General features: G+C 41.9%; 1 protein-coding gene across 2 annotated transcripts in view; it reads right to left on the bottom strand.

Annotated features, from left to right (window-relative positions):
- The window catches only part of NCEH1 (neutral cholesterol ester hydrolase 1), a 90854-nt gene extending 65962 nt beyond the window's left edge, over window positions 1–24892 (bottom strand). Inside the window, exon 1 of one of the 2 annotated variants that reach the window (XM_066241007.1) lies at window positions 24659–24892. In XM_066241007.1, coding sequence (XP_066097104.1) covers window positions 24659–24796 — 138 coding nt within the window. In that variant the 5' untranslated portion in view covers window positions 24797–24892. The remainder of the gene's footprint in view (window positions 1–24658) is intronic. The other variant, XM_066241008.1, reaches the window with a different exon arrangement.
- Window positions 24893–27121: the final 2229 nt, after the last annotated feature.

Here is a 27121-nt window from a genome sequence, read left to right as displayed (position 1 = left end):
TCCCAGACCTACAGCTAGAACATCTATGTCTCAACAGCATTGTTCTAAGTCCTCACTGCCTGCTGACCTGAGCCCTGAACTCTTTGACATCTCTGGCTTTCCAGGCTTTTATTGCCCTTTTACATACTTAAAATATTAGAATGTTAGCCTGACCAGGCGGTGGCGCAGTGGATAGAGCGTCGGACTGGGATGTGGAAGACCCAGGTTCGAGACCCCGAGGTCTCCAACTTGAGCACAGGCTCATCTGGTTGCAGCAAAAGCTCACTGGCTTGAGCCCAAGGTGGCTGGTTAGAGCAAGGGGTTACTCGGTCTGCTGAAGGCCCGTGGTCAAGGCATATATGAGAAAGCAATCAATGAACAGCTAAGGCGTTGCAACACACAACAAAAAACTAATGATTGATGCTTCTTATCTCTCCATTCCTGTCTTTTCCTGTCTATCCCTCTCTCTGACTCTTTGTCTCTGTAAAAAAAAAAAAAAAATATATATATGTATATGTATATGTATATGTATATTAGAATGTTAGAGTTGGAAGGAAACTACAAAGCAGATTTTCCCAAACTCTGTTCTACAGAACAGCAATGTGAGGAGCTATTTTTGCAGAGGACAGAGTGAAAAGCTCTGTGGTCCTGTGATTAAGTTTGGGAAATGCTGCATGTCAATTCTTCTCTCAGAGATTCACAAGGCACATCAGCTTCTGAAAGACACTGACAAGTCCCAGCAGTGAAACAAAATTTTATTTCACTCTTCTTAGTCTTTAATCTTTTCACACCTATTAAATTCCCTTAAAACTGGTTTGGCAAGATTGTGCCTAGTCCAGCCCCCTTCTCTTACAAATCAAAACTGAGTCTGCATCTGACTGACTTACTAAGGTCCTGCTCTTTGTGGGAGCCCTGACTCCCGGGCCAGGGCCTACACTAACTGTTTATTCTCCTCTGTTAGATCCAACTCTTTCTGGTCTTCAGTGCACCCAATATCCAACCCTCTGCCCTAGGATGGACTACAAAGGTTCACATAGCGTATGCCTGTGGGAAAGGTGAGACGAGGACATGCTTGGTTTTATTACTTCTTCTTGTTCTTACATCCAATCAGGGCAAAGGACTGTGTTGGGTTTTCTCTGTTATGCAGCCTCTGCGTAACACCGAACACTGGGCAGGGGCATGCAAAGCCATCCTAAGGATCATTCTCAGGAGTGCCAGGGACCTAGAGGAACGAGCCCAGAGCAACATCCTGGAGGTGACTTGGGGGTGAGACTGTTCCGACGAGGGCCACAGTGGGCCCCCTCCAAAAATCTGACAGTACATGCTGAACAACTGCCCTTCCATCCTCTCCAGGCTTCCTCTCCATGTTCTCCAAGTAGTGCCAGATGATTCTAGAAACTATGCTATGCCAAGAATCAGTCTTTTTTCTCATGTTTTTCCTGGGGGAGGAAGAGCTGGGAAGAGGTAACACAAACGAGCTTTAAGGCAATGGAAAACAGGGTTTGCCTAAAGAACAGTGGGCCAGTGTTTGCACAAACTGCTTGCTGTCTTCCTGTTGGGCATTTCCGGAACAACTGTGAAGTGAATGGAAAACAGTGGTGCGAATGAAAGGATGAATGTCAGGTAGTTTCACTGGTGAGTGGTAGCCCATACTTATCTAAACAACTCCTTGATCCAACAGCACAGGACTGTTCATTCCTACCAGTCTGCTTTTGCTCATATTTCATATTACTTCCTTCTCTCCTACCACACATCTCTCCATCTCCCAGCCTCCCTGCAAGGCTGTCTGGCTCACTCTTCAAGGTATAGCTCGGACTTGAACCCTCCCAAGGTTGCACAGCTCAGCTTTCACCCTTCCCTGAATTCCCAGCCATTGCTAACTATTAATATACTGCCTTTTTCAAATCACCCAGGTAAGGTACTTACTGCTTCCTGACATCTTTAAGCTTATGCTCCTGTATTACTTTACTTACTGTGCAATTACATCCTGTCTCTCCAAATAGAATCTGAACACCTCAAGCATAGGAATCATTTGAAACCTTTGTGCAAAATAAAAGTTGTTTGATAAATTTTTGTTAATTTGCCCTGGCTGAATGGCTCGATTGGTTGGAGCTTCATCCCAAAGTGCAGAGGTTGCCGGATCAATAATTAGGTGAAACATTAAATGAGGATAGCTATAGAACACAGGTCATAAACTCATGTCTTCAGAGGCCAGGGCAAATGAATAAAACAGGCACGATACTCAGGGGCGGGAGGCGGTGGCAACCTGGAGAGACAATGTCCTGAAGAAGGACGACACTGCTGCTCTCCCAGGTGCTTACCTGAAGTCAAAATTCTGGCCCCATGTTCCCAGATGATCTGACTTTTTAAAAGAGAAGCAGAAGCAGAAAGCCCAGATTATTATGTAAAGTATCCTCAATTTTAAGTGTTGGCGGTGAATTTGAAAAGATGTAGTATCCAGCCCTGGCCGGTGGCTCAGTTGATTAGAGTCACCCTGATGGAAGACCATGGCTGCTGGCCGCTGGAGGGATCCCGGGTAGGGGCACACATGAGAGTCAAACAACTGGATGCTTGAGTGGGTAGGGCAGCAGGTTGATGTTTCTCTCTAAAAAATATCAATCAATCAATCAAATAAAATAAATAAAATGTTTAATATACATTGTGGGCCCAAAATAACACGTTCAGGCCAGTCTTTAGCTCTCAGGTTGGTTCTGTGAAAGTTATCACATTTTTTCATACAGACAATATGTATGATTGACTGTGCTCTACCCCCAAACCTGGACAATAATAAGTAGAACCAAGACATAAAGTCAGAATATTTGACTTGGTTTTGGTTTTGAATGATGATGATACACAGAAACAGTTTAGACAGCAGTGACATTGGACATGGGGACCATGGAGAATCTGAATGGTATTTACGGGTCCACCAAGAACTGCATGTACTTGTTCCTTTAAAAATTCCTTTTCCTTCAAAACACAGACATCCTCTCTGATTTGAGTTTAGTTTTCTTGTCAAGGATCCTTATGACCATTGGGGTGGAATCCAGAGCACTAACTATTGCAAAGAAGTAAGGGAATTCATATGTGTAATCCAACTGATTTCAGAGATTTGGTTCACTCCATTGTGTACCCTGAATGGGACAAATCCTCTTTCCCTGAGGTTGAATTTGATTTCTGGAAAAGCCAAAGTTCCCTTAGATAAAGAAACTTATGATGAAACTGAGGACTGTACTTTGTTCATAAACAAAGTGAAACATGTCCGTGTGGACCTCATGAACTGGCTTGGAAAGAAGTTTCTAAAAATGGTTTTAGACATGTTCTGAGTACTCACAATAGTGTCATAATTAGATTAAGTTTGGAGGAAGATAGTTGAAGGAACAGGCACTCTGCTAAAAAAGCCGCTTTATTTCCCTCCACGGGGAGGGTAGCAGATGGGCGAGACCATGGGGTTGCAATAAAGGACCAGGGAGGAACCTCTTCTGAGCTGCTTATCAGCTAATTTTACAAAAGTACTGAACCCCTGATGTATTTTTTTAATGAAACTTTCTCTAAATGTAAGATAGAGAGTGAGCGCAGGAATTACTACACTTGTTTACTACTTTTCCTTAGAATAGAGATGACACACAGTAGATGTACAATAACTTCATTGAAGTAATGAACAAGAATTCTAATGTCAACTGTTTTCAAAGCAATTACAGTTAATGTATCAATTTAAGTTATTAAATTAACAAGTTTTTAAAAATCAACTACAATATTTTGTGCTGGAAAGACGATAGCAAAATTGGCATTCTCTCACATTGTTATCAACAATATAAACAGGAGAATATCTTGGAAATAAGAACCTGAAAAGATATTTATACTCTGATCTGGTAGCTCTAGTTATGGGGAATCTTTTGAGGAAAAATCCTAAACTCACATACAAAAAAAGTACATATACAAATGAATATGTTCACTATAACATTACTTATAATAGCACATAAATAGATTGTCTCAGTTTCTGGTAATAGGGGAATAGTTACATTTAAACTGGTTCATGCTCCATCGCAGAGAGAAGGGAACACTAAGCAGAAGTAGTGTGGTACATCCTTCTGGTACAGTGATAATAAAACAGGAAATGAATATGCTCTATTACTTATATTAGTTTGACTAACCATAAAATAGAGCTAAATAAGAATGAACTAGGTCCTGGCCAGTTGGCTCAGCAGTAGAGCGTCCACTGGGCATGTGGAAGTCCCGGGTTTGGTTCCCAACCAGGGCACACAGGAGAAGCGCCCATCAGCTTCTCCACCCCTCCCCCTCTCCTTTTTCTCTATCTCTCTCTTCCCCTCCCACAGCCAAGGCTCCACTGGAGCAGAGTTGGCCTGAGCACTGAGGACGGAGGCTCCATGGCCTCTGCCTCAGGCGCTAGAATGGCTCTGGTGGTTACCGAGCAATGGCCCAGAGGGGCCGAGCATTACCCCCTGGTGGGCGTGCCAGGTGGATCCTGGTCAGGTGCATGTGGGAGTCTGTCTGACTGCCTCTCCACTTCTAACTTCAGAAAAATACAAAAAAAAAAAAAAATACAGCCTGACCAGGTGGTGGCACAGTGGATAGAGCATCAGACTGGGATGCAGAGGACCCAGGTTCAAGACCCCGAGGTCAGCAGCTTGATTGTGGGTTTATCTGGTTTGAGCAAAAGCTCACCAGCTTGGACCCTAAGTCACTGGCTGGAGCAAAGAGTTACTCCATCTGCTGAAGGCCTGCGGTCAAGGCACATATGAGAAAGCAATCAATGAACAACTAAGGTGTCGCAACGAAAAATTGATGATTGATGCTTCTCATCTCTCTCCGTTCCTGTCTGTCCCTATCTATCCCTCTCTCTGACTCTCTCTGTCTCTGTAAAAAAAAAAACCCAAAAAAGAATGAATAAAGTAAACTTAAAAAGAATTTTTGTAAAATGTTAAATCCAGTTTGTTACTCTTATAACCATAATTCAATATTACCAACTTAGTAATCAAAGTTATGTATTCTGTAACAAATCAAAAGTATATATACCCTATACTTTCAAGTCTGGCCAAGCTCACATTACACTTGAACAGCTTATTGTCCTTGGGGTGATGCACATGGAAAGTCAACTTCAAAGTGAGAAGAATGGAAGTCAACAGGACTCATATGACCCCACTTGACCCCCTTTCCCTCACTCCCACCAGGCTGAGGCTTGCAGTTTTGATTCTTAGACAAGGCCCAGAGGACAGCCTGACTGCAGGAAGGTATAAGCACCTGTTTCAGAGAACAATAATTCTAGTTTATGACTTACTAGCCTCAGTTACAATTACAAGACCACAGTGACCACGAAAGACCAGCCAGCCCTGAAGACAAGACAATTCCTTTCTCAAGAGAAACGGCTCATCTGCACCCCCCCCTGCGCATCTGCACCCCCTGCCCCCAGGAGATTCTTCCCTCTCCTGAACTTCCACCACCTCCCTATAGAAACCTCTGCCTACAATGAAATGTAAGATGGGTTTTTGAGGACAGGTTCCCCCGCCCACCTTCTCAGGCTGCTGTCTCTTGAATAAACCTCTTTCCCTTTCACCAGCACTTGTCTCACAAATATTAGCTTTCTTCACAGCAGGCAGCGTGCTGCACACCCTAATGTACACCCTCTGGTCTGCACACTTTGTCCTGCCTATACATTATATACTGTCCTCAAAGACACAGAGGCTGCATGGCAGTGTGCCATCTGTTACTGGAATTTCTCCTGCTTGCTCTCACGGCCACATCCTAGTTCCCCGTTCAGTGTCCGCCCCAAAGCCCTCCTCGGTGGGGCCCTGCGCGCCAGTCCCTCTGCAGCCACTCCTGCCTCAGTGCTCTCTGGTTCGAGCTTCTACTCTACACACTTGCTGTACTGCCACTATCAGTTTCTAGATTTAGCTCCTTTTCAGCATGAACTATTGTAACTAATTTTTTAAAAACTTGTTCATTTAATATTTTAAATCAATACTTTGTTTAATTGCCTAGTGCATAATTACTGTTTAATATAATTGTTCAATAAGTGAATATATTACTGGTTATGTTTTTTTGTTGTGGCTTCTAAGTGCATTCTTTCTGAAAAATTAGGCAGCTTACCATGCTGTCATTAATCCATGACAACACCCAGATGATAAAGCTTACTCTTTATCATTTTTCCTACTTGAGCTTTTTATGGAGAGGGCAGGGGAACCTAGGGCAAAAGCAAGCATGTTCTGCTGGTTGATCTCACTGATAATGCTCTGTTGGAGAAGTGGGATGTGCAAGGAAGACTTCCAGTCGGGAAGTTATCACCACCCTCTTTACCCTAGAAGCTGTCCAGGGCCATTGAGTCATTCACCATTTATTCACTCAGCAAATATATGTGTGTTTTATTTTGTGCCTGGTACTTTCAGGAGCTGTGTCCATAGTGGTGAAGCCACAGACATGCTCCCTCCCCTCACAGAGCTTCCAGTCTGGCAGGGGAGACACAATTACTTAGGGAGAAAAATTACTTAGGAGGAGCTAAACAAACAGACAATTATGAATGGCAGTGTGTTCTATGGAGGGAAAGAACAGGGTAGAGTGAAAGAGGAAAAGAGAGGTGAGAGGGAAACCAGGCTGGGTGGTTAAAATAAGAGGTCAGGTTCCCTAACCATAGACCCAGCCACTCTGACAAACACACAAGAAGCTTTGGACTCAAATACGCACCAGCACTGCCAACAGGTGCAATGTTTGTTTCAAGCTTTCAACAAGGGATACTTTTCTGAAGCAGAGCATTTGGAGCACAGCAAGGAAAGATTCACTTAAGTTTTTAAGACCAAAAGTTACTAAAACCAAACAACAGTAGAAAAACAAGTTGTTTCCAATCAAATTATATATTTGGCCACCAAAATGTAAATACCACTCCATGGGTCTGTAACAAAGAATATTTTAAATAAGACGTTTAAAGATTGGGCCTAACCTGTGGTGGCACAGTGGATAAAGCGTCGACCTGGAAATGCTGAGGTCGCTGGTTCGAAACCCTGGGCTTGCCTGGTCAAGGCACATATGGGAGTTGATGCTTCCAGCTCCTCCCTCCTTCTCTCTCTCTGTCTCTCCTCTCTCTCTCTATCTCTCCCTCTCTTCTCTAAAATGAATAAATAAAAAATAATAATAATAAAAATTTAAAAAAAAGCAAAAAAAAAAAAAGAAGTTTAAAGATTAACTTGCCAAGTTGTATTATAATCCTACTATTAGCTTAAACTTACCATAATTAAAATGGTAAAATATACCTTAACAACACAAGACTGGGACTAGCTCCACCCACGGATCAGTTAGGTAAAGATCTCCTTCAAACTTTTATTTTCTTTCAGAAACTCAACACGGATGGGCCATGTTCTTCCACCTCACAATCGTGCACCTGACGTGTTCTCTTCCTGGAATGGCTTTACTTCCCTGTCTGTCTGATGGGCTTCTTTTCATCCGTTCAGAGTCAGCTCAGCCAGGATGTCCTCTGGGGTTCACACCTCAGTTCCCCAGACTTATAGAGGCTTCCGTGGTTGGGATCCCACAGTGCCCACTATGGACCACAAACTGCAGCACACCCAAGTTTTGTTGAAATTGTATACTTGGATTTTCCAACTAGAATACGAGCACCTCAAAGTCTCTGCAGGGTCTGACACATTCCAAATGATCAATAAGTAACAATGTCTGTTAAAAATACCTCAGTATTTTAGAGAATGAATAATGCATGATTTTCCTCCATGAACAGAAACTGGAAGAGCTGTAACAGAGTGCAATACTGTACATTTTAGTATAACTTCAATATTTATAAAATGACTCTAAGTAAACCTGGCTTTCCTGTGTGCACAATAAAACCACAGGACCCGATCTTTATTGCAATAACCTTAAGGATTATAGGTGTATAGGTAAAACTTAAAATTGCTACCCAAAGTTGCTTGCCACTCTCTAAAACCTGAAAATAAGGTAGGAGGGGATAGGGCTGGGTAGGCTGGAGGAGAGAACGGTATAAAGACATTTAACCGTGACAACACACAAATAAAAGTGTAACTTTTTAAGCAGTTAAAATTCTATGACTTTTTAAAGAATATGCTTTTATGAAGTAAAGAAATCATGTTAATGTTTTTAGAGTAATTGAAAATCACTTCCAAACAGGTTCCTCATGTAGACATAACCAATAAACCAATAACAATGTTTTGTTTTGTTTTTTTCATTTAGTGAGAGGAGTGGAGGCAGAGACAGACTCCCACATGTGCCCTGATGGGGATCCACCTGGCAAGCCCATGAGGGGGCGATGTTCTGCCCATGTGGGGCATTGCTCTGTTGCTCAGCAACCGAACTCTTCTTAGCATCTGAGGTGGAGGCCATGGAGCCATTGTTACTGCCCCAGGGCCAACTCACTCCAATTGAGCCATGGCTGCAGGAAAGGAAGAGAGAGAGAGAGAGAGAGAGAGAGAAAGAGAGAGAAGCAGGGCTGGGGTGGAAAAGCAGATGGGTGCTTCTCCTGTGTGCCCTGACCAGGAATTGAAACTGGGATATCTACACACCAGGACAACACTCAACTGCCGAGCCAACCAGCCAGGGCCAGTAACAATGTTTTTTATTTTCATCTAAGACACATCTTCATTCAAGTTGTAGAATTATGCAATTTTAATTGGCTATATGAGTGAACAAAACTGATAAGTAATTGGTTTTGGTCATTAAGAGTTGCTGTGGCTATTTCTTGTGAGAAATAAGACTCAAATCTGGCACACAGTGTGTCTTATAAAATACTAGCCCATTGTTCTTGACAAAGGTATAGCTATGCATTTACATGGTATACTGCTAACTATAAAATTAAAAGGCATCAATCTATAATGGAGCAAATTTAACGTTCATCTGATGTGAACCTCATTTTGAAGCACATAGAAAAAGCTACTTAGCCTATTAAGAGTCCAGATTTTAAAATGAACCAACCAATATAAATTTAGTTATTTGGGGGAAAAGATTTTCTTTACTTTTTCATTCCCTTGTTGTTGTTTTTTTTAAAAATATTATTTTTTAATGTACTAAATAACTATATAGTTATACATATAAAACTATTCATATATCAGTAATGTATCAATAACCGCCATCTCTGGTTTTATTCACAAGCTATAAAGTATATGTTGGCTCTTTCTTGTGAGAAATGAGAGCTCAATATTCATATTGCTTAAGTCAAAACATTAGTTTCATCAGGATTCCTTGAAATTTTTCCAACAGACAGATTGTAAGTTGAGATGCTGAAATATAAAAGGGTCAGTTGCCTGTGCGTCCATTTCTGTCTGACATGTTGAAGCCACCCGGACGCAGAGCTCACAGGCCTGTTTGCACCGCCCGTCCCTCACTCTCGGGAGAACTGACTCCCCTCCAGGTGTGCTCTTCGTTGGTTTCTTTAACACTGTATTTTCCTAGTCTTCCTCTTTGGTCCCTGACTGTTCTCTCTTCTTTGTTGGCTCACAACTCTAAAACTTTTCTTTTTTCACTCAACATTGTTTCCTTAGGGGATTTCATGTCTTTATAGGATTTCAAATACTACTGACCTGCCAACAAATTTCTCCGTATTTCATATAGTTTCCTTTATATGATTACTTGTCATATATTTTTGGCATAGATTATAGTTCCAGAAAGGCTAGGTGCTGGGTTTTGTGTGTGTCTGCCTGTGAACTGCTATAACTTTAGTCCCTGGCATGCAATAATTGCTCAATTAATTAATGACAAAGGTCATGGTGAATTTGATCTATTATAGTGTCACCTAAAGACGCCTGCCTTTAATAACTTAAAAGTCAGGGTCACGTTTTCCATAGTTACAGACCAGATCTCGGCCCAAGAGGCGATTATTTGAGCAAATCCTGCACCATTTGTAAAGAAAAATAACCCTGCTTTTCAAGTACTTCCTCACTACCTTCACATTGTGGCAAAATGGCCACCACTGGGATAGAAGTGAAATAAAGCACTTTATTTAACAAAATGTCACATCACCAACTCTATCTTAGGGTACTGAAAGTGTAAGAACTCTGTTTCAGGTGACACATAATTTTCTTTTTTTTTTTTTTTTTACAGAGACAGAGAGAGAGTCAGATAGAGGGATAGATAGGGACAGACAGGCAGGAATGGAAAGAGATGAGAAGCATCAATCATCAGTTTTTCGTTGTGACACCCTAGCTGTTCATTGATTGCTTTCTCATATGTGCCTTGACCGGGGGGCTACAGCAGACCGAGTGCTCCCTTGCTTGAGCCACTGATCTTGGGTCCAAGCTGGTGAGCTTTGCTCAAACCAGATGATCCCGAGCTGAAGCTGGCGACCTCGGGGTCTTGAACCTGGTTCCTTCAGCATCCCGGTCCGACGCTCTAGCCACTGCGCCACTGCTTGGTCAGGCTGACACATAATTTTCTGAAACAAATTAATACCTTGGCAAAGCCCAGCAGAGATCTATGATATAAATAAGACAATGACAGTCTAAGAGACATACAGTTTTAGTTCTCCACCTTTTAGAGAACTAAATTAGAACACTGGCTCTGGGTATGGGGCCTTGGCAAGTTAGTTAACCTCTCTGGGCTAGAATTTCTTCATTTACAATATTGGAACAGTAATTGTACTTACCTCACAGGGTTGTTATAAAGATTGACGTAATATGCATGTAAAATGATTAGAATAAATCAGTGATGAATTAGTGATGCTGCCATTTCTGTGATTCATACACCAGTTAGAACATCAGCTCATGGACTCCAAAACTTGAACCACAGGAAGAGGCTTTCAACTCTTGCTATATGCAAAGCACTTCGTGTACATAATCACATTTAATCCATATAATAAGCTTTGAAAAGGGCACTGTCATTATCTCGCTTTTATAGATAAGGAAACTAAGCTAAAGTTTAGAGTTTAAATAACTTGTCCAACTTGTCTCACAACTAGTAAATATGGGGTAAAGCCAGGATTTAAATGTAGTAGCCTAGCCAACAGCTGTCAAGGTTAAGGTCTATACCTGTGCAGAAATCCTTCAACCTGACAGTAGCAGCAGATTGCCAAGAATAATGGAAATGAAAGAATAAAAGACAGCATAGCATGACCTGTGGTGGCACAGTGGATAAAGCGTTGATCTGGAATGCTGAGGTCACCGATTCAAAACCCCGGGCTTGCTTGGTCAAGGCACATATGGGAGTTGATGATTTCTGCTCCTCCTCCCACCCTCTAAAATGGATAAATAAAGTCTTTAAAAAAAAAGACAGCATATTACTATTGCAGTGTAGCATAAAAAACCAGATCTAAATTAAATATATGTCTTATGTGCCAGATACCATTCCCAGTGCTTTACTTATTAACTAATGTATGATAATGATGACAAACAATAAAGCTTTGTATATATTACTCATACAATCTTCAAATAACTTTATGAGCCAAATATGTTGACCACTTACTAGATCAGGAAACCAACTCATAGATAAAATACTCTTTAAGGTCATACAGCTAGCATAGCTCAGAGCTGAATTTGAACATAAATGACCTGATCCCAAAATCCACGCTCTTAAACACTATAAAAATGGCCCCCAAATTTGGTAAATATACCATCAGTTTCATTAATTTTTTTTGTAAAATAAAGGTTTATAGTCAATTAAATTTAGGACTCTATATATTCTCTCTTTAAGACTCAAAATATGGCCTGACCAAGCAGTGGCACAGTGGATAGAGCATTGGACTGGGATACAGAGGACCCAGGTTCAAGACCCCATGATCACCAGCTTGTGCACGGGCCCACCAGCTTGAGTGCAGGGTCGCTGGCTTGAGTGTGTGATCATAGACATGACTCCATGGTCACTGACTTCAGCCTAAAGGTCGCTGGCTTAAAGCCTAAGGTCGCTGGCTTGAGCCCAAGTTCTCTGGCTTGAGCAATGGAGCAAGGGGTCATTTGGTCTGCTGTAGCCCCCCGGTCAAGGCACATATGAAAAAGCAGTCAATGAACAACTAAGGAGCCGCACCAAAGAACTGATGCTTCTCATCTCTCTCCCTTCCTGTCTGTCTGTCCCTCTCTCTGACTCTTTCTGTCAAAAAAAAAAAAAAAAAAAAAAAAAAAAAAAGATTCAAAATATATGTTAGAATAGCAGAAATTCTGAAACATTTTACAGTTTAAAAAAAATCTTGATTAACTCTGTTTTACTCAGCATTTTGTAGTATTATTCAAACATGGGATCCTTTTCAATGTGTAATATATTAAAATCCTCCAGAACTAAAATTTGTAAATATATAACATACTCTTTTCCTGTGTGATGCTTTCTTAATGTGGATCATACAACTAGTACAAATGATTTCAGAGGGGAGGGGGTGGAGTAGGAAGGGGAGGAGAGGATCTGAACAATCCTAAAAGCAAGTTGTGGAATAGAGTTGAAAAGGCTTCGGAGGCCAGCAGACCTGGTTCACAGCCAGCCTCAGAGCGGTCATGTGTCTGTGAGCCAGTTACCCAACCTTGCTGAGCTTCTATTTCCTTTCCTGTTCAATGAGGACATTAACTACTATTTCACAAGGTGGTTATATTTATTATTCAGTAAATGGATCCATTATTATCTTCCAGGAATCTTATTCTATTAAAATTAAATGATCTCCTAAAAGCAGAAGAATTGACTTGCCTTGCTAAGAAAGTAGAAGAAGCAGGTATGATTGCTGCCCTCACTAACAGGGAAGAGCGGTGTCACCAAACAGAAATGATTGAAACCCTGGGACAGAGTACCTAATCTTTATCTGATGCATAAGCTGGGAAGAGTGATATAAACAACTTGCACTTTAGAAAAATAGACCTCAGAACAGTCAGAGAAAAGGTCATTTGAACCCAAGGGCAGGGACAATATTTGGGATAGGCAGCACATAAGAGAGTCGGGTCAAATAAACTTCTTATGGGGCATTCATCAATTATCCATTCAAGAGGCAAAGGGAAAGGCAGAATGATAGCAAATGAATGTGGGAATTCACCAGCAATCTTTAATTTGTAATTATAAGTAACATTTACCTAGAACAGGCACATAATTCATTAAAATTTTTTTTAAAAAGTATAATCTAAAAAAATATTACGAGGAAGTAAAAAACCCAGAAAAGAGCAAGGCTTGCCAAAAAAAGTGGCAAAAGACAAGAAAAAGCCATTTTTGGTAAGTTCAGAGTCAGAAGTACATGAAACACTAAGTCTGCCCCTCGGGCCAGGAACCAGAGACTGAGGAAAAGCAGAACCATGAACTATATTCTCTACGGTGAATGATCTTTAAACCAAACCAAACCAAATGAGAAACAAACAAAAACCACCTAAAACAGTAAGAGGAAAATTATGTCCATAGGTGAGAAAGGTTATGATTTGGTGGGAAATTTCTATATATCAGTAGAAGGGAAGAAACATAAAAAGGCCCTAAAAGAAAAACCAAATGCTAGCAGAGTTTAAAGGAGAGAGAAACTAAAGCTGACAGGAGAAAAGGGGGAAGTTTCCAATTCCAAAAGAGATGATTTTTGAGGAGGTGTTGAAAGATGTGGGGGATGTTGGCCAAAGTTAGAGAGCGGGAGGGCATGTGAGGCAGAGGTGACAGTGGGGGAAAGGTGTCAGACACAGCGTGCAGACGGTCACGGGACACTGTGAGGTGAGATTCCGCAGAGTGCACTGCTGCACTGCAGCAGGCCCTCGATGCCACTAAGGGGCTCAGTACTTTTATTCTGCCACTGTCCTAGGGGACAGGACGTTGGGGTAAGGGCATATGTAGGGGTCCACTGGAGGGCTGTCAGATTTTAGCAGAACAGGTAGCACAGGGTCATTCTATAACTTAGACCTCTTCATTATGCTGATGTTTGCAATTCAAATGTAGGCCAAACATCTGTCCAGATTTGTCAAGGTATAATTCTGGTTTAAAACAGTTGTATTGGTATGATTATTAATAGCAGTCCCTATCACTGTCAAAAATATCCTGGTTTCGACCTGTGGTGGCGCAGTGGATAAAGCGTCGACCTGGAACGCTGAGGTTGCCGGTTCAAAACCCTGGGCTTGCCTGGTCAAGGCACATATGGGAGTTGATGTTTCCTACTCCTTCCCCCTTCTCTCTCTTCTCTCTCTCTAAAAATGAATAAAAAAATAAAATAAAATAAAATAAAATAAAATAAAAATATCCTGGTTTGGACAATGAATTATATGGATACCTAGGTATATGTAACTTGAGGACTATCAACATTTAATAGCAATAATAACAAACTATAGAGAACAAAGATTCCTACCAGGTATGTTACAAATGGTTTACAGGTGGACCACAAGACATTGGCTGAGGTGTTTTATAGAAGTAAAAACTTAAAACCACATTTTAGAACTATTTAAAATTTATCATGGTTGCCATTCTATAGGAGAACCATTGTATAATTCTCTTTATAAATTCTGTGAACTCTGTCACTCCAGCCCATATAAATCCCCTCACCCCGCCCCATATTTCCTCCCGTTTCCCCCAGCACACTTTAAAAACGTAATCAAGCCGACAGCATGAAAAAATTATTGGGAAACACTAGTGTAGATTAATTTCAGTATGTGCTGTGGGGCTCAAAAAAAGGTCAGGATTATAGTGTACTAGTGACAAAGTGATCATGAGCATTTCTGCATGCATGGCCATGGCTGTGAGGGGCTGTCAGAGAGACAGCACCAGGAACAAAGGGAGCAAATCCACCACAGAAGACTTCGTTTTCAAGTCAGCCTGGTCCAGCAGTGAGATGCGAAACCAGGAGTCCAGGAACTTTTATTCCAGTCTCTATTTTCTAGTATAACTAATCGCATAATCTCAGTGATGTATGTCATTGACCCTTTCTGAACCTCAGTTTCTCACTTAACACATGAAAATAACTAATGCCAGTCAGGCTTTGTTTGGGATTTTTCTTTTTTTTTTTTTTTGGTATTTTTCTGAAGTGCAAAGTGGGGAGGCAAAGAGACAGACTCCAGCATGCGCTCGACCAGGATCCACCCGACATGACCACCAAGGGGCGATGGTCTGCTCATCTGGAGCGTTGCTCTGTTGCAACCCGAGCCATTCTAGCAACTGAGGCAGAGGTCATGGAGCCATCCTCAGCGCCCAGACCAACTTTGCTCCCATGGAGCCTTGGCTGCAGGAGGGGAAGAGAGAGAGAGAGAGAAAGGAGAGGGGGAAGAGTGGAGAAGCAGATGGGTGCTTCTCCTTTCTTCCCTGGCCAGGAACCTGGGACTTCCACACGCTGGGCCAACACTCTACCACTGAGCCAGCTGACCAGGGCCTGCCAGTCAGTCCTTTATTGTAAAAATAAAATCAGATGATATTAGTATAATCCTTTGTAAAAATTTCTATATAAATGTACAGTACATTAAAAAATTAGGTTTTTTAGGGTCTCATTTCTCTTAGGACTAGCCTCTTCCTCCTCTAGACACTGCTGTCCCCTTGGGGTATCTGGTAGGGTCCCCTGATCTACTCTCACCCATACACATTTACTGCCACTACTTGCACCACCACCCACTCATTGACCACACCCAAGTCTGTATCTCCTGTCTCCTCCCAGTGTGTGCTCTTTCTCTCTCTTTCTCTCTCTTCTTACTTCTGGTCTTGTACAAGCAAGCAATTTATGAACAGCTATCCTTGGACTAGTCCTACAGACACTTCAAAACAAGATCCAAAACTCATTACCTTCACCCTCAGCTCTGCTCCTTTTCCTACACCAGGGTCCTCATCACCATGCACCCATTTACTCCAGAGTCATCTCTGATGCCTTTCTTCCTTCACACACACCATCCCCGCCATCAGCAACCTTCACGCCAAACCAGTCCCACTTTAGTAGTTCACACTCTCACCGCTCACCTGGATTGCTTCCTAAGGGGTCTCTCCCCTTCACTTGCTTTCTTAAACGCCAGTCTCCACACTGCCCCCAAGAAAGACACAGATTTGACCATGTGATTTCCCTGCCAAAAATCTTTCGGTGGCTCCTTTCTCAGCCCACAGAGCCCTTCATGATCTGATCTGTGCTTCCTTCCTGCCCCACCTCTGACTTCGGGGCTTCACGCTCCAGCCAGTCTTTTAGTTCCTCGGTATCATCCTCTCTCAGTGGGAAGTCCCTTCTGGTTGGAGTGCCCCTTCACCATTATTTCTCCCTCTTCTCTTCCCCCACCTCCTTCACTCAGCCAGCTCCGGAGGAAAGGCATTCCAGGACAATGATCAGGTTCCTGAGGTCAGAGGAAGACAGGCTGGAGGTGAACTACAATTTTATCTCTTATAAATGGTCAACTTGAGCCAGTTCTTTGCATTTCAGTTTCCTCCTTTATAAGAGAAAGAAAAAGAGCACCCACTTCATTGTAACCCTCACTAGAGGCATCAGTCCTCTGAGCTGGGAGTTCTAAGGGCAGACAAGAAGGTCAGGTGAAAACCCAGTAAATGGGCTGGTTTAAGTGATACCTAAAATCCTTTCTGACCCAGAGATTCTAACAGCTGCTTGATGGAGACACCATTCACTTCCTGTTTCTACAGGTCTTTCCCAAGGGCGTGTATTTCATTTTGATGTTCCAATAGACCAGAAAATGATCCAAGAAAAAACAAACCCTGCCTCATAGAATTAGAGCATGGATCAAATGAACTGCATGCAAAGCACATAGCACAGTATCTGGCACACTGCACTGCGAATGTTCACGATATGCTTAGTAAATGTTTGTTACTTTTGCTGTAAACACTAACTTTGATAAGTCAAGTTAGATGTTATTGTGAAAAGGAAACAGTCCCCGATGCCCAGTTCTACATTAGATGTCCTTTTAAAGGCTCTTGTAGCAACCCATAAATATCTATATCATAATTATTCTGTCATTCAAATCTCACCCTTTAACTGTCTAGAGATTTTTCTCCTTTTCACTCAACTGTAAAGTTCTCAAGATTAAGTATATGTCTTTTTTGGTTTTGTTTTGCTACTTCTAGCATTGGTGTTCAGGTAATATTTATTGAATAAGTGATGACTTTTATTTTGTATTATCTTTTCTTTTTTCATTTTGTTGATGTTAGTCTCTTTTAAGTGATGACTTCTAAATGGTAGAATTTTATTTCAGAAAAACTGAAAGATAAAATGACACAGAAAATAAGTGGTAAACAGTTTTCATATAGTTTCATTAGGCAGTAAAAGTTAAATATTGCTCACTATTCTAAAAGAAGTAATTGTGGTCCTGGCTGGGTAGCTCAGTTGGTTAGCATTAGAGCATCATCCCAACATGCCAAGATTCAACTAATGAATGTGTAAATAAGTGGAATAACAAATTGATGTTTCTCTATCTCTCCCTAAAATCAATAAATTAATTATTAAAAAAAAGGAGGTAGGGCACTGAAAAGGACAAAGTACCAAAAACTTTAAAAAATAATAAAATAAAAAATAAAAAGTAATTGTGCATTAATAGAACATTTAATGATGATTACTGCACTTTCACATCTCGCAGAAATGTCACAGATAAGCTCAAGCCATATGTTAGAAACAGAATGTGCCGTTAAAATAAAGTAATAATGATAGCATTTCTGTGCTCAGGGCTATATTTGCAGAGTCCCAGAAAAAAGAAAAAGTAAAACTATAAATTAGGCATGGTTTAACAACACACCTGGTAACTGAGTCAATCTGACCTTAATGTTTGATTGAATCCACCAAGAGGTGCTATCTATAAAGACCAACTCAGATAACTGAGTAAATATTGCCTTGAAGTGCTCCGAAAGCCTCTTGGCAGCCGGTATTTAAAGAAAAACCCCCATCAAATCAGCTAAAAATTTTTGTTGGTGGTGAAATCTCTTACTTACATGAAGAAATATGTATCACGGCAAGTTTAGAAGGTGGTAGACAAAACTCATTTACTAATGTTTTCAATTTAATCTACCTGACATTAGCAAATGCCCCAGTTCATGCAGGAATGGCTATGAAAAAGGTTAGCAAGCTGGAGTCCTGCCCGGCGTCCAGCGGAGCTGTCACCGCACCCACACAGCCCACAGAAAATTCCAGTAAGGTCACTTTAGATTTCAACAAGTTTGAGGACTCTTACAGGATAAAAAAAACAACCAAAAAAACCTTGCTCAACTAGTCCAAAAGCACTGTCATCAATAAGGAATAGGGGGAACAGTCAGTAAAAATACCAATTTCAACAACCTCTCTTTTACATTTTTTCTAACATTTTTTTAACTTGTTGTTGTTATCCAGTGAGAGGTGAGAGGCAGGGAGACAGACAGACAGACTTCCAAATGTGTTCCTACTGGGATCCACCCAGCAAGCCCCCTAGGAGGTGATGCTCTGCCCATCTGGGGCTGCTACTCCCTTGGCTATTTTAGCTCCTGAGGGAAGGCCATGGAGCCATCCTCGGCACCTGGTGCCAACTTGCTCAAACTATTAGAGCCATGGATGCAGGAGGGGAAGAGAGAGAGAGAGAAGGGAGAAGGGGAAGCGTGGAGAAGCAGATGGGCACTTCTCCTGTGTGCTCTGACAGGGAATCGAACCCAGGACTTCCACACGTCAGGCCGATGCTCTACTGCTAAGCCAACCATCCAGGGCCTCTTTTACATTATTTCATCAAAGAAATACATAGTGTAAGAACTATTATGTTGGGAGATGATCAAGGTAAGACAAATCAAGCTCTGAACTCCCTTTAGACACCATTATTAACTTTATTCACCAACTTATCACCTCTCCAAACTGTATGCAACCTTTTTCTTCTAGGAATTTCTGTAACTATGTCTCTTCTGTAATACCTGTCAGCTCCTATCTTTTTAATGGCTATATATTAACATGACTTCTCCAGTCTGCTAAGCTGTAGTTTCTTTCAGGTCATTTTAGCATCTCCCTAAAACCTCACACAGTAGGCTTTCAGCCTGTGTTACAACGAAGTGACTGAGCGTGAAGTATGACGCAGTGATAGCAGTATCAGGGGATCCAAGATGCCTTTAAAGAAATCTGATTCTCGCCCTGGCCGGTTGGCTCAGCGGTAGAGCGTCGGCCTGGTGTGTGGGGGACCCGGGTTCGATTCCCGGCCAGGCCACATAGGAGAGGCGCCCATTTGCTTCTCCACCACCCCCCCTTCCTCTCTGTCTCTCTCTTCTCCTCCCGCAGCCGAGGCTCCATTGGAGCAAAGATGGCCCGGGGCGCTGGGGATGGCTCCTTGGCCTCTGCCCCAGGCACTAGAGTGGCTCTAGTCGCGGCAGAGCATCGCCCCCTGGTGGGCAGAGCATCGCCCCCTGGTGGGCGTGCCGGGTGGATCCCAGTGGGGCGCATGCGGGAGTCTGTCTGACTGTCACTCCGCGTTTCCAGCTTCAGAGAAAATACAAAAAAAAAAAAAAAAGAAAGAAATCTGGCTTTCTTCATAAGACAATTACCAAGAGATTAATCACAATGATAAGCATCAGCACATCAATTTCACTTTAGAAGAACCTACTAGTCTACGGCCATATCACCCTGAACGCGCCTGATCTCGTCTGATCTCGGAAGAAGAACCTACTAAAAAACTTATTACAAAACGTTTTAAGGTCGTTTCTTTTTATTATTTATTTATTTTAATTAATTAACTTACTTGTTTTTTGTATTTTTCCAAAGTTATTAGCGGGAAGGCAGACAGACTCCTGCTTGTGCCCGACAGGGATCCACTCGACAGGGATCCACCCGGCATGCCCACTAGGGGGCGATGCTCTGCCCATCTGGGGCATTGCTCTGCTGCTGCCAGAGCCATTCTAGTGCCTGAGGCAGAGGCCATGGACCCATTCTTAAACCCCCACCACCACCTGCCAACTTTGCTCCAATGGAACTTTGGCTGCAGGAGGGGAAGAAAGAGATAGAGAGAAAGGAGAGGGGGAAGGGTGGAGAAGCAGATGGGCGTTTCTCCTGTGTGTCCTGGCCAGGAATCAAACCCAGGACTTCCACATGCCTGGCCAACGCTCTTTTGCTGAGTCAATCTGCCAGGGCCTAAGGTCGTTTCTTATTATGACATGATCATTGTAGAAAAACTACCAAATACGGATTTGAAAATTGAAAGATATAACCTTACACCCCCATCCCTATATTTTAAATTATATACTTCTGCTTTTTCTATACCTATATATAGATATACATAATTGTATGTTTTAAAAGATATTTTAAATGGGATAATGGGCATATATGTTGTTTTGTAGCATTTTCCCACATAATATACAGTACAAATTTTTCATAGGCCACTAAACATTATTTTACAAGCCAATTTTTTTTGACTGCACAGTATTCCAAAATGAAGATTTACCACAGTTTACTTGATCTCTAAATGTGCTTAAGTTTTTATTCTTTTCAATAATGCTATATGAAAAGAAATAAAAGATAAACAAGGTTGCTGAGTGGTCCCCCATATTTCTCATAAATAGCAGTGCTTTAGGACTAAACAAGGTTTTTGATCCTGTAAATTGTCTCCATCTTCATAGCTACAGTTTTGCCTATATCCATGATCACTTAAATTCTCTAAAAAGATTACGAAGTCAAAGAATAAATATGCTTCTATGGTTTTCAATGGATATTGCCAATCTGAGGCATGTACATATCTCAGTATCTTCACCTGTACTGGAATTATCAATTTTTAAATTCTGCTCATGTAACCATTTGAAATCAGTATCAGAATCTCCCAAAACTCCATTCATTTGTCCCTCTAGTTTTCAACTGCCCAATCTTGATATACCCTCTCTCTCCACTGCCTTCCCCGACCACTTTTGTTTGTGCTTTTCCATGGCTCAAATCTTATGACGGCTCTGCTATAACCCTGAAATTTGCCTAGCTAGTATTTTATCCCCTTAGACTCTTAGAGCCAAAGTATGAACCAACTAATCTGATAAACTAATCCATGCTAATATTAAGGGGCTCATTCACAGTAACATATGTGCAACATAACTTGAGCAGTTTAAGGAAAATATATTATCTACATCTGCAATGCATTTTATTTATCTTAAAACACAGTGCTTTCTTCTCCCAGGAAGAGATACAAATGGCCAACAGATATATGAAAAGATGCTCAGCTTCATTAGTTATTAGAGAAATGCAAATCAAAACTACAATGAGATACCACCTCACCCCTGTTAGATTAGCTATTATCAACAAGACGGGTAATAGCAAATGTTGGAGAGGCTGTGGAGAAAAAGGAACCCTCATTCACTGTTGGTGGGACTGTAAAGTAGTACAACCATTATGGAGGAAAGTATGGTGGTTCCTCAAAAAACTGCAAATAGAACTACCTTATGACCCAGCAATCCCTCTACTGGGTATATACCCCAAAACCTCAGAAACATTGATACGTGAAGACACATGTAGCCCCATGTTCATTGCAGCACTGTTCACAGTGGCCAAGACATGGAAACAACCAAAAAGCCCTTCAATAGAAGACTGGATAAAGAAGATGTGGCACATATACACTATGGAATACTACTCAGCCATAAGAAATGATGACATCAGATCATTTACAGCAAAATGGTGGGATCTTGATAACATTATAAGGAGTGAAATAAGCAAATCAGAAATAAACAAGAACTACATGATTCCATACATTGGTGGAACATAAAAATGAGACTAAGAGACATGGACAAGAGTGTAGTGGTTACCAAGGGTGGGGGGGGGAGGGAGGACATGGGAGGGAGGGAGGGAGAGAGTTAGGGGGAGGGGGAGGGGCCCAGAGAACTAGATAGAGGGTGACGGAGGACAATCTGACTTTGGGCGAGGGGTTTGCAACATAATTTGATGACAAAATAACCTAGACATGTTTTCTTTGAATATATGTACCCTGATTTATTAATGTCATCCCATTACCATTAATAAAAATTTATTAAAAAAAAAAAAAACAAAACACAGTGCTTCTCAAATTTTGCTGTACATTGAAATCACTTCAAGAGCTTTAAAAACATTGATGCCTGGGACTTACCTCCCACAAATTCTAAATAAAGTACTGGTATAGGGTGTGACCTGGGCATCAGGATTTTTAAAGCTCCCTAAATGATTCTAATGTAGCATGTGTTTGAGATGAATTAGGGAAAGATACCAAGTAGCTTCTTCTTAGGTAATACTGCAGGACTCCAAGGAAGATAAGTACAATAAACAATTCTTCTGCTCAGGATAAAGGTAATAAGAGTGGTTTGAGGGATGGAGCACTTGCCAATGACAACAGAATAAAATTAGCATTCATATTTCTTGATGCCAGGCATGAGTCTGCTGTGTTAGGTGGTAGACCACGTTCATTTCTGAAATAGCTTCAGTTGCTTTTGTAATTGAACCAGTCAACTCTGAAATTATTTGGGTAACAAACTTTATGCCATGAAATTTAGTGGTAGCTCTTCAGAATTCTGTTGTTTCTGGTTTACATTTGTTTCATTGTTTCAACAAAGTTGGGCAATCCCACAGATTTGGGAATCTCCACAATCATAGCGGACCTGTGGGACAACTCTTAAAAGAATATTTATAGGCATTTAAATACATTACTAAACCTCACACCAACCCTACAAGGTTGGCCCTATTTTATAAGGAAAACTGGGGATTGGAGTAGATTAGTAAATTGCCTGGCCTCCCAATCAGTAAGCATCCTGGCTGAAATGTGATTCAGAAAGGCATGACTCTAAGAGTCACGCTCTTATCTACTTACATTGTGTCAAGGCACACTGTCTTTTCCCCAGGACAATTTGAAGCAGCATTGGTAAATTGCTTTATAGGCAAAACAGGCTTCCATGTGGTCTGAATGATTTTTCTAATATTTCATCATTGTGAAGACAAGTGATGAGAGCCACTTCTGTGTAAAGCTACGGTGCCAGGTGAGGATGCTTTGCTACTTCATCTATCTCTGAGATTTGGCATTACTCACATTATCACCAGAACACTAGCTGGAGGTACATTCTGTGAAGGACTGTAGGGTCCAAAAGTTTTGCCTTTTTAAAATTATTATTATTGATTTTTAGAGAGAGGAAATGAGGGAGTGAGGGAGGGAGAGAGGGAGAGAAAGGCATCAATTTGTTATTTCACTTATCTATGCATTCTTTCATTGATCCTTGTATGTGTCCTGACCGGGGGTCAAACCCACAACTTTGGTGAATGGGGACAATGCTCTAACCAACTGAGTTACCCACCAAGGACTTGCCTTAAATGGGTTGATAGCCTAGATGGGGAAGAAACGCTTTTCTTCCAACCTGGCATTTCCCAGATTACTTAGGATGTGGAAGACTTCCTTGGTGACCTGAAAATGAAAAATTATCTCTGCGGCCAACACAGACATTTTACTCCCCCCACCCTGTTTTTCTTCTTTTTCTTTGTCACTATTTTTCTTACCTACTATCTACTGTTTACTAAAGGCCATTTAACTCATCCCAGGTAAATACCATTGTACCCCAGAATCCTTGAAGGATGTTATTCCCAAATTACATAATTTGTGAACAAAAAAAAAGGGATTGCAGGGGTTCCTACATGAAGATTGCCTTGCATGAAATCATTGCTAGAGAAGGGGTGGCCATGCTTTTACTGTGTTAACATTACAGTGAACGGGAGGAAAGGAGAAGGATCTATAGTTTCATGGGTATTTCCTAGGAGTCAACAGGGGGCTTGGGAGGTGGAGAAGGTGGCTGGGCTCAAGAGAAGCAAATTCCTACTATGATTATGCTACAATACCCCAGCCCTCTAGGAAAAGTCATGTTTATTTCCCCTCTCTCTCTCCAGTCACTCTTGAGAAAAGGAGTTTACAAAATAACCTGAAATATAAGGTTGGAAAGAGAAAACTTGATTTTGGAGGAGGGTTAGGAGTTTAGATAGAGCAAACTATTCAGGCTGCAGATTGTAGTTTAAATATTAGTTTTTGGCATTGAAAATAAGGCTTCTTACCATAGAATAAAGCAGAGAGTAATATCTTCCTGTTTATGGGGAAAAGAAATTTACACCCATGATACAGTAGAAAGCAATGTTAACCTGTCTGGGTAAGCCAGGGTATCCTGGTTCAGGCAAAGGTTATGTCTTGACAGCCAAGGACGTCAAATAAATGCTGCAGGGCAGGCGGAAAACAGATATATCATGCAAACTCTGGCTGCAGCCTCCAGCGCTCCTCTAGCCAGCCAGGCCTCCTGGCCTTCTTTCTTGGGCTAAGCTAATAAATGCCACGCGTGACAAGGGAGATCTGAGCGGTTCCTCAAGTGCCTGGAGGAGCCCTGACCGCTGGCCCCCAGGAACCGAAAGCTCCACATCAGGGGATGTGGTGCCACTGCCTGTGCCCGCTTCTGCTTTTAAGGTGGTTGCATTACCCGAACCGAGAGCCTGTTTTTCCCAGAGCTGTCCTAAAAACATTTAACTCGCTCTCTGCTGGCGCCTATCGGAGAACAATAATGGGGGAAAGGTGGCTTATAAAATGCTTAAAGGTCGTCTTTTCTGACGTTGCAAACCAAGACAGAGGGGGCTAGTTAGGTCAGACGAAGGGTTAACGGTTGTCAAATTCTACTCAAGAACTTCACTTCTCCATGGCCAGCGCAGACGAGGAGGCACAGACGTTGCCCACAGCCAGCAAGGAGGCTAATGCGACACCCTGAAAATGCTCGACTGAACCACCTTAAAAAGCAACTGCCTCACTGTTTTAGCAAAATGCATTCTCGTGGGACACGGTCCGGAAATTTTGCTTCCCCCTTTAAATTGTGCTTAAGAGGAGAAAGAGAGGGTCAGCGCTGGGCTGCGTCTCACCACTTGCTGTGCGCCCCGGAAAGTCGCGTCCAGCAGCATCAGCTTCCCGGGATCGGACACGGAGCCGGGCAGGGGGATGTAGACGTAATAGGCGGCCAGCGCCACCAGGGCGGTGAGCACGACACAGGACGACCTCATGCTCCCCCCGCCGGCTCGTCAGCGGGTTGACGAGGACGAAAGAGCGATGCCACCCCACAACCTCCCACAAGTTTCTGCTAGGGCCGGCTGCTAATTCACTGGTCTCTTATAGGGCCCAGGAGCCAATCAGCGGCGGCGTCGGGAGGAAGTCGGAGCGCTGACGTGCCCCCTCTTCGGTGTCCTTGCGAAGTGTTGCAGACACTCCAGGTTTGAGAGGGCTTTGAGGTTGCTGTAGGGCGCAGCACAGCGGACTCTGGAGGACACAGGTCTGTAGTGCATGCCTGTGCCCAAGAGCTCCTCGCTGAACGGTTTTTTTGGTGTGTTTTTTTTTAATTGATTTTAGAGAAAGAGGAAAGGAAAGAGAAAAAGGGGAAAAATGATTTGTTGTTCCACTTATTTATGTATTTATTGGCTGATTCTTGTATGTGCCCTGACCAGGGTTGCCAACTGGCCACCTTGGCCTGCCCAAATTACTCTCCAACCAACTGAGCAACCAAGCAAAGGTCCAGTGAGGGGTTCAAGTTATTTAACAACCGGTTGTCTGCCCTAATAACTGTTTTAAGTATAAAAAAAGATACACCGAAAGGTAGTTTATTATTTCAAGCATTTAATATTTAAATAAGAACTATAAAAGAGGTATACAAAACTAGATTACAAGCGTTTTAAAATATTAATGTAAAAATATTAAATAATACCTGAAAAAAATAAAACTTATTTAAGATATTTGTATATTGCCTTTTTTTTTTTTTTTTTTTTTTTTACAGGGACAGAGAAAGAGTCAGAAAGAGGGATAAACAGGGACAGACAGGAACAGAGAGAGATGAAAAGCATCAATCATCAGTTTTTTGTGGCAACACCTTAGTTGTTCATTGATTGCTTTCTCATATGTGCCTTGACCGTGGACCTTCAGCAGACTGAGTGACCCCTTGCTTGAGCCAGTGACCTTGGGTCCAAGCTAGTGTGAGCTTTTTTGCTCAAGCCAGATGAACCTGTGCTCAAGCTGGCGACCTCAGGGTCTTGAACCTGGGTCCTCAGCATCCCAGTCCGATGCTCTATCCACTGCACCACCTCCTGGTCAGGCGCATATTGCTTCTTGATTGGCGTCCTCGCTTGCAATTTTTTTTCACTTATGGGCGGACTGAACATTACTACAGGTGCTTAGAATATGCAGTTGCACGATGAACGTTAAAAAAGTGTAAGGAATGTAAATTTGTGATTTCCACATTGGGCGGCTGCCCAGGCACCCACCTTAGAGAGAACCCTGATTACAAGTGCCATTTTAACAACCAGTTCTCCAAACTCAACAGAAAAGTGGGTATTGGTTCTGCAGAACTGGTGCAAACTGGCTGAATCCCACCACAGCCAGGGCTCCCCCTGAAGGTTCTTAAATGGAAACACGAAATAGCTTCTGTCTGTTTGAAGCACGGGGCCTTGCTGGCTCAAAATGAAGATACTGAGAAAGATAAGCCACTGTCTTCTAGAACCAGACTTGCAATGGAACAAAATTCGAGCTGATAATGTGGTACAGGAAGATAATTACAAAGTCTTATAGTTCAAGCAATGACAAGCCAGCAGTATATCTCGCACCCAAGTGTTGGTTTCTAAATCCCAGACTCCAGTAAAAGGAATCATGACTCTGTCACAGTTCCTTGGGGAAAAAAGGCTGATTCCAGGGCTGGGGCAGATACAGTACGGATTAGGCCTTTTGTGCTAGAAGATAGAAATGTGCTTAAAAATGAAGGGAATGGTCAAAAGGACACAGGTAGCTGCTTAAAGGATCTCTCAGTTGTTAAATATGGGATAATTTCAGCATCAAAAGGAATACTAATAATGCTTTATAAATGAATAAATGGGGATATGCCATGTAAAAAAAATTTTCAGGATGTCAGTGAAACCAAAAGAGCTCTTGAACCTAGATTTCTTGTTAAGGATTGGGGATGGGAAGTGAATACAGAAGGAGAAAGAGAACTTCAGTAGCAAAACCACACCAGGGATATAAAAGGAAAACATTTGCAAGAACTTGTTTCAAGGAGGTGGTAAGAGAAGAACTCCAAACTTACCGAGCAAGGCCTTAAAACACCTGGTACATATAGTTTTGCACACTAATATAGTAATCTAAATTTAATCTGATCCAAAGAAGTGAAGTAATCATAAATTGGAAACTGACAAATGAGAAAGTTTGTTTCCCATTTAAAGTGATAGGAAAACATGTGTAAGAGGGATACACTTCAATGGCTTTCGAAGTATTCAAGTTTGGGATCATTGTTTTATTTAGTTGTTGGGGTTTTTTTGTAGTTACTAGGTAAGCATATAACTCTAAACAAA

This window comes from Saccopteryx bilineata, chromosome 8, assembly GCF_036850765.1.
Source record: "Saccopteryx bilineata isolate mSacBil1 chromosome 8, mSacBil1_pri_phased_curated, whole genome shotgun sequence".
In the NCBI taxonomy this organism is placed as follows: Eukaryota; Metazoa; Chordata; class Mammalia; order Chiroptera; family Emballonuridae; genus Saccopteryx; species Saccopteryx bilineata.
The sequence above is the reverse complement of the archived record's forward strand: the minus strand, read 5'-3'. Positions and strand labels throughout refer to the sequence as shown.